Source organism: Priapulus caudatus, unplaced genomic scaffold, assembly GCF_000485595.1.
Source record: "Priapulus caudatus unplaced genomic scaffold, Priapulus_caudatus-5.0.1 Scaffold310, whole genome shotgun sequence".
Lineage (NCBI taxonomy): Eukaryota > Metazoa > Priapulida > Priapulimorpha > Priapulimorphida > Priapulidae > Priapulus > Priapulus caudatus.
In genome coordinates this window covers 22501-31060 of record NW_014577371.1, presented here as the reverse complement: position 1 = coordinate 31060, position 8560 = coordinate 22501, and the positions used below count along the sequence as shown (strand labels likewise).

Below are 8560 nucleotides of genomic sequence, written 5' to 3'. Positions count from 1 at the left end.
AGAGAGAAAGATGAGAGAGAAACGAGCGACCGAGAAGAGAGAGGAAAGGAAGAGAGAAGAGAGATGAGAAAGACGATAGAGAAAGTAGGGGAGAGTAAGACAGAAGAAGAGAGAACGAGAGAGAGATAGGAGAGAGAGAGAAAGAGAGAGAAAAAGAGAGCGGAAGAGGAGAGAGAGAGAGAGAGCAGAGATGAGAGAGAGAGACGAGAAAGATGAGAGAGAAAGAGAAGGAGAAGATGCACTGCAGACAGCAAAAGTATGACTTGATCAATGCAACACACCGCCTTCTCCACAACCATCACGACCGCCGGTACAAGCCGTTTCGTCGCCACCGGTAACGCTCGTTTTTACTCTCTGCAGAGCGACTAGCCGAGTGTCTGCGGATCGCTCAGGTGCCGAGCATCCAAGCTCAGGTTTTCCTCTGCTTCCGCCATCCTCCTGCTGCGCAATGTCGCCACAGCAACTCGTCCCTCTGGCCGACCATCATCACCGAATGTGATGTGCGCGTTGCCGTGGCAACCGTCCTGCGCTCGATTGATTGATTGTGTCGCCGTGTCCTTGTCGCCATGACAACAATAATTTTATATATTATATTATAACATATATTTATGTCAGGGCTTTCATTCTGAGGAAATTATACAAACGCGTAATGCCATTTGGGAAAAAAAAACGACACAGATGGATTCAAAGTGTGCAGGAGGCACGAATTAGTTCTGCAGGCAGACCGCGCGGGGAGAGAGGTAGAGGGTTCTGGCTTCTTTTTAAAAATTTGAATGTCTTAGACTGCATTTGAGGCACCCCGAAAATAAAATTTCACCCTTTAGTTTAAATCTTACTTCTGTTAGCAGACCTACCCCCCCCCCATACAAGTCTCACTTTGCGCCATGGCGCATTTCGCGGGAGACTCACGCATCTGGACCCATTCTCCCGCACTCCCGCATGCCTTACGCATTCTCATGCATTCACGAAAAAGAAAAAACCCCGAAAAAAAGCGGTCCGCAACACCCCTGTTACCCACGTCCGTGGCTGTGCACATCGTGGCTCGTGCTTGCTGGCTGAGGCGGCATTGTTTGAAGTACGGGCGGGGCGGCGAATGCACTGATTAATACAGTCGCGTGGGCATGCTTATTGCTGTATATGTAGATAATGTAGGGGTGGGCACCACGCTGGTATGAGGGAGCGACAGCAAAACTTTCACGGAATCAAGGAAAATGCTGCAATCGGGAATGACACAGGAGTGTGCTGGCACGCATAAAGAAACGTTGCTGTGAATTTCATTACAATTTTCCATGTATATAGTCAGAAGCACGTGGGGATCCATTTATTTTTGGATTGACATTATTTTGACAACGGCGGATAAATACAGGAAGATTTTCACATCGGCGTTGTTAAATTTGACAACGGCGGTGCGCCACTGTGCCTCTTATGTATAAGAAACCCTGTTATATGTATACATATATGTATATGTTAAATGTATATATATATATGTATACATTCCGAGGCACACCTTAGCATGATCTTTCGCCCGTCTATGTATCGTTACCTTTATCTTTATCGTTATCTTTATCTTTATCGTTATCTTTATCTTAATCGTTATCTTTATCTTTATTGTTATCTTTATCTTAATCGTTATCTTTATCTTAATCATTATCTTTATTTTTATCGTTATCTTTATCTTTATCATTATCTTTATCTTTATCTTTATCGTTATCTTTATCTTTATCATTATCTTTATCTTTATCTTTATCGTTATCTTTATCTTAATCGTTATCTTTATCTTAATCGTTATCTTTATCTTTATCGTTATCGTTATCTTTATCTTAATCGTTATCTTTATCTTAATCGTTATCTTTATCTTTATCGTTATCGTCTCTCTATTTCGATCAGGTTCATGTGTTTCTACAAGTGGAGCAAGAGCTGTCAACGGACACGGAGGAGTTCAAGTATGTGCCTTCCTACGATAATAGATGAATGTGACATAGTTGTGCTATCTATAACGAGAAATTGCTAAACAAATGGTGTGCACCGTCCTACGATAGTAGTCGAATGTGAGATAGTTGACATGTGACACTCTGCTATCTATAACGAGAAATCGTTAAACAAAAGCGACATTGTTGCACGATCTGTGAAGGGAAATTGTAAGCAGGCATAATGGCTGGTCGCACATTCAAGATTTAAGACACATTGTAGTGCGCAATTCAAATGCAATATTTGACGATTAACACAGATTACACAGATGTTTTGTAAATGATCTGTTGTTATCTTACGACCATGTCGTACTGTTCTATTGTTTTACTCCGGTAACCCACGGTACACACTCACGTGTCTTTCTGTTGTTTCAGGCGAGGAAACAGGTAAAAATACGCACGTCAGCATGTTCACTTGTTTTACGCGACAGTTTTGTTTTCGTTTACCTTGCAGCATTGTTTCCCCCGTTCGATCATCCCCTCAGCATGTGCTTTTGTTACCGGCTTTCAGCAAAGTGCTGCCATCTAGCTGCGACGCGCATTTATGCATGTCACTTTTTTTTAAGATGTGTTCTTTTTCGATGCAATATTTTTCTAGTTAAGCCTTCCTATGTTAGATGCAAAACGTGCATGTGCTGCCTTCTATGTGGCTGTGTGCATGTTCGCTGAACGCTGCATATGAATGATGGTTAGACTGTCTCCCTGTTCTTAAATTGTCGCTCCACTGTGCATGCACGTATGATCGTGAGTGAGTTAAAGCCGGAGAGGCAAAATGGAAATTCTGGCTTAAATGCCAAATCTCTACTCCAGTGTTGTCATTGATTCTTCGATAATCATTTAAAGCCGCAAAATGTAAAATAACTAACGTATAAACTGTTCAAATAACTAAACTAAACTATTACTAAATTAACTAAACTAAGCTAAACTAGCAACGCAAACACTTGTTATGTATTTCATACGTTATTCGTTATAAGTTCACACAAGTTCATACCTTTTTCGGTTAAAGTACACGGTAGTACTTTTTCGAGTAGTAAGAACCAATAATATATATGAAATTAAACTATATAATATAAAATATATGACCTAATTTTATATATAATAAAGCTGGTAACCCTCTCCACTATAGTGTCTGTCTCTTTACTTAGACTGACACCGATCTTTTTGCAGGCAGCATCTGAAGAATCTTGGTGCACTAGACTCCAGCTGGACGGTGCTGAGCGGCAACGGTCTAAACGCGCACAACAACCCGCAGTGGCTCCACCTATACTTGTCCGTCTGCAAGCTGCTCGACCTCGCACTGGTGCTGCCCTCTGATGTGCAGCCGCAGTTTCAGATGTAAGGGGGTAGCGTTGAGGTTGGGTTTGGGTTAAAGTGAGGGTGAGGGTTAGGGATAGGGTTGGGATTAGGGTTAGGGTTAATGTTACAGTTAAGGTTATGGTTATGGTTGGGGTTGGGGTTGGGTTGGGTCTAAGGTTAGGGTTGGGGTTGAGTTGGAGTCTAAGGTTAGTTGTGTGGTCGTGCCTGCTGCGTGCTGCGTGGCGTGCGTGCGTGCTCGCAGCGTGCGTCGTTCATTGTGATATGCCCGTGCTTGTGCGCATCCCCGCTGGCCACACTTTAACATTAAGGTTACGCTTGGGTACTTGGGTTTCCGTTTTATCGACTAGTGGGGTTAAGCTGAGGCAAGGCTTACAGGATTAGATTTTGTTTAGGTAGAGACAGCCGTTAGGTCAGCTAGGTAGAGACACGTAGGGCAACATTATTAGGCAAATTTAGGTTCAGCATTAACGTTAGAGTTGGGTTAAATTCAGGATGTAACATTAAATGTATTCACTCATAATTATGATTACATGTCTGTACGACGCAGGTGCAAGCGGACATTTTAGTAGCGTAGTCTACATTCTGTGCTACGTCCGTGCATCTTCGTGCATGCGTGCTGCCATCTGCCACGGAGAATCTTCTTAGGGTCCAAGGTTCTATATAGTGATAAATGTTGCGTGTTCGTGGTTTGAATGCATTTTGCACGCATGGCCAGGAACATAATCTCTAGGGTTCAAGTTAGATTCTAAGTATAGTATGTGCGTTTTCGTGGGTCGGTGGCGCTGTTTGTATGCATCCCGTGCACGTGCTTGTGGGTACCATCCCCAACCTTAGTATGCCCTCAGCGTACAATGACGTTTGTTGGGGAGCAGACGACAGAACGCAAGTATCAGAAGACACCAGAGTTTGAGCCTCACTGCCTGAGGATCGCACACCTACTCAACAGCAAAGTAAGCATCCATCACCCAGTACACACCACCAACGCACGCACGCACGCACACACATACCCTACCCATATCCATATCCATATCCCGTACCCCAGACCCCGCCGTATTCATACCCTACTTAAGCAGGACACACACATACATTCATGCATGTATGCGCACATGTGCACATGCACGCATGCATGCACGAAGCGCACGTGGCTATATATATATATATATATATGTATATATAATGATAGATATAAATAATATATGTATGTATGTATATGACTCATCCTACGTCATCGTAATCCCTGTACTGCGTTGCGTCATCTCCCCTGCTATTGCACAATAACAATTCTCGTTGCCACATATGGTATTCTGTGGAATTTTTCCTGGTTCCATGACAGCAGCAGCATTTCGTTCGGATATTGCGGGTTCCGTGTCATCTGTGCAGTATTCGATGACGGTTGTCACCGTGTTCCACGGTCGTTCGTCATTATTATCGTGTGTTCAAACTAAGTAGTTCCTCCACTGAAACCACTAGCGTTACCCTTTATCATGTTGCTCCTAGGGCGTAGCTACGGGCCTGTATTCAAATTTCTGTGCCCCCCCCCATGTTTGCCCCACACTAAAAATCATGCTGATAAAAAAAATATAATCAAAAACAATGCCGAAACAGTATAATACAAAAAAAAATATTGTGCCCCCCCACGGAAAAGTTCAAGCCCCTCCAGTTCCCCCCCCCCCCCCCGCGGAAAAAATATATCTACTACCCCATGTGTTCGCATGTGTTAACAGACGAATAAACACTCTCGTAAAACTGCCCCTTTTTACAGGTCCAGAAACTGAGCGAGGCCCGCTCCAGGGCGCCCGCGGCACCCCGTCCTCACGCGCCCGACGCGCACCTTCGGCTTCACGACCTGCAAGTTTCTTCAACCCATCTGCCAAACGTTGACCAATCAGCGAGCGCGTACCATCGCGATGCCAGCCTATCGGAGACGCTACCAGGAGCACCGATCGCGCGCTCCGGAGCTGCCGCCGCTCAATTTCGTTAGCCGGTTCACACTCTGTAAGAGCCCTCACCTGTTTAAAGACCCAGGTTGGTGTTCCTTGGGTACCCTGATGTAGAGTTGACTGCTAGAGTTGAAGTCGGTGGACCAGGCCACGCATGCACACCCACGCACGCCACACACACACACACACCACTCGCCGCACGCATCACACACACTGCACATCCACGCACGATCACACACACTCGCACGCTACGCACGCACACCGGCACGCACACACACACAACACACTCACGCACAGCACGCAACACACACACACGCACGCATTACACACACACAGCACGCACGCACACACACACACTCGCACGCATCCACACCGCCGCATACGCCCCACGTAATGGCACCACACAACCACGGCACTCACACACAATGCATCCACACACCAATCACACACACACACACACCACACACACACACACCACGCAGACACACACACATCAACGCACGGCACACACACACCACTCCACGCATGCACACGCACCACGCCACACACACGCACGCATGCACACACACACGCGCACGCACGCACGCACACACACACACTCGCACACACACACACACACACACACACACACGCACACACGTGAGGCGCACACACACACACTCGCATGCACACACACACACACTCGCACGCACGCACGCACGCATGCACACACACACACGCACACACGTGAGGCGCACACACAGCACGTACACATACAGGTTAACTTTACGTTGCAGTCCGTGAGCGCATACATCGGTATAACACACACTCGTGTACGTTTGTGAATTAACGCGCGGTCTCGTTCTCACTGCCTCCTTGCAGCCGTCTCCCGCCCACGATCGCTACCGGTCGTCCAGGGTTCGGCGCCTGAGGACGGTGAGACCGGCATCCGGCCAGGCGCGGCCCGACTCTACATAGACAGCCTCATAGAACAAGACTTTGCCGAAGATCTCTCCTGACCACCTGTAGATGGCGCCACCCGACATACAATCGCGTCGTGTGCAGTCATTTATCACGGGCAGATGGCGCCACTGTCTCGTTTCGAGGCAGAAGTTGATGCTTGAAGTTGTTATTTATTGAGACTAGTTATTGGGAGGTGTGGGGGGAGGTTGCCATTGCCTTACTTGCCTTGCATCCAGTGTTGCTATGGTTACCAGGCGATTTTCGTGCTTTGCATTGCCATTTTTGTCATCACCACTGTCACGAACGTCACTGGTATTGTCATCGTGATCGTCATTGTCATTGCTGTCATCAATCTTCTTGCCATCTTCATTGTCATCATCATCGTCGTCATCATCGTTTGATCTCGTGCCTACACGACTAAAGTTGCACAAATAACCGTCATTAACATAATGCTCGACTTGTATTCGCGTGATTTTTCCTTCTTTAATGCAATCTCAGTATTAATCGATTAAGCGAACATTCCATGAGCTCAATGTTCATTGTTAGCCGATCATATACAGTCAGATCTGTGATAGCGGACACCTCTATAAAGAGGTTACCTGTGTATAAAGGTCAGTTTCAGCATTAGCACTGAGTGGCATATATACTGGGAGACCACCTCTATAGAACGGCCACCTCTATAGAACGGCCACCTGTATATAAAGGCCACTTTTGGGACAAACCTGTGTTAGCAGCCACTTCTATAGAACGGACACCTATCTATATAAAGGACACATTTGGCGTTGAGTGGCCCTTGTACGCAGGTTTGGCTGTCATTACGCGATCCTGTTTGCTAGACTTGGGTCAGACGTGGCTGTTTATGTGGAATTATAACGCACCTGTGCGGTATAACTGCACTCAGAGATGGAATGTGATATGTAAGCAGAAGTGTAATAATATAGATACGTCTTAATGTAAGGTCTGGAGATACATCCTCCAATAGCCGGTTCGATTTGCGTCAGATCTTCTCTCCCGGTAAAGGAAGTCCACCGCAAAATTGGGCAGACTCCTCTTCCAACTGTGAATGGCTGATAGAATGTCAGAGAGCGGACTGGGTAGAAAGTGCCGGACACATCGGATAAGGTCTTCTGCTCCGGAGTGTCTCTTTTTCCAACTCGCGAATCGAATCGGTTACACGGATGAGTTTACACGCGCACGGCTTGTACAATTCTCTACTGCGATACGCGTCACTAATACAAGGAGTGTCATGAAATAGATACATATTTTCAGGAGTAGATAATAGGGAAGTTTCCTATTATCTACTCCTGATATTTTGAAACTCCTGCTAATACTACATTTACGGACGTTTGCAATTTCGTTGAGTTCTCGTTGTTCGTTGTATATCCTCGTTTCTGATGTTCATTGTGTGATTATCATCACTTTTTATTGCGTTTTGTTTTTTGCATGTTTTGGCTTCGGGCGAAAGTAGAAGTCGCGACCAGTGTGTGTCAGTCACTGATATGTATATGTGTTATTACTAGATTGCGTGTTGACCTATGACATAGGATGGTAACCGATGAGCTTATGGTTGGCGATCGTACTCAGAAATAACTATTTTTACCGCGGTAGAAATAATTCAACTGCGGTTTAATTATTGCCATTTTTTTACCCAATCGGAGGCCTTGTTACACCCACGGTTAAATTACGTGTAACAAGGCCTCTGATTGGCCCAGGTAAAAGGCCTATAATTTAACCGTGGTAACAATAATTATTTCTTAGTACGATGGCCAACCATATGCTCTCGCGGCTCTATGGCCGCCATTCGGTCACTCGGTTTCACGCTCGCTGATGTAACAGCGTAGGTTGGAACAATGTCCAATTCCCTCATTGTGAGTCACTGTTGATAGCTGCGCGCTTTCACCGACCAACATGGCGGCCACGTGACGTCACGTATTTGCCGCGATGGAGACACTGATCTCTATAAATAACTTATTTATAGAGATCAGTTACTTAGAGAGAGTTATTTATAGAGATCGGTGAATGGAGAGGAGGAAAGCAGCGAGTTGTGTTATTGCCAATATTGGCGTGTTCGTTTTTTCTTCCCGTGAAGTTGCGCTTGTTGAGGTAGTTTCAGATCAGCTGTTATCTAATAATTATTGTTCTAGTCTAAGTATGCAGCGCACAGATGTTTGAGTAGCTAACCCGATATCCGTAACTGCCGTATGCCGTAACTGCCGTATGCCGTAACTGCAGTATGTGAGCCTGTGTCCGTACTTGCGTTCCTCTCTCTCTCTCTGTCTCTCTGTCTCTCTTTTTCTCTCTCTGTCTCTCTCTCTCTCATATTCTCTTTCTTCTCTCTCTTTGTCTCTCTCTGTCTGAGTCTCTCTCTCTGTCTCTCTCTCTCTCATTCTCTTT

The 8560-nt window shown here is 45.7% G+C and overlaps 1 protein-coding gene across 1 annotated transcript in view; it reads left to right on the top strand.

Annotated features, from left to right (window-relative positions):
• Nucleotides 1–5265, top strand: part of LOC106808858 (protein dopey-1-like) — a 35885-nt gene extending 30620 nt beyond the window's left edge. Inside the window, exons 22-28 of the mRNA XM_014811748.1 lie at nucleotides 361–500; nucleotides 1888–1943; nucleotides 2343–2354; nucleotides 3135–3302; nucleotides 3593–3603; nucleotides 4119–4234; nucleotides 5047–5265. Coding sequence (XP_014667234.1) covers nucleotides 361–500; nucleotides 1888–1943; nucleotides 2343–2354; nucleotides 3135–3302; nucleotides 3593–3603; nucleotides 4119–4234; nucleotides 5047–5265 — 722 coding nt within the window. The remainder of the gene's footprint in view (nucleotides 1–360; nucleotides 501–1887; nucleotides 1944–2342; nucleotides 2355–3134; nucleotides 3303–3592; nucleotides 3604–4118; nucleotides 4235–5046) is intronic.
• The last annotated feature ends 3295 nt before the right edge of the window (nucleotides 5266–8560 follow it).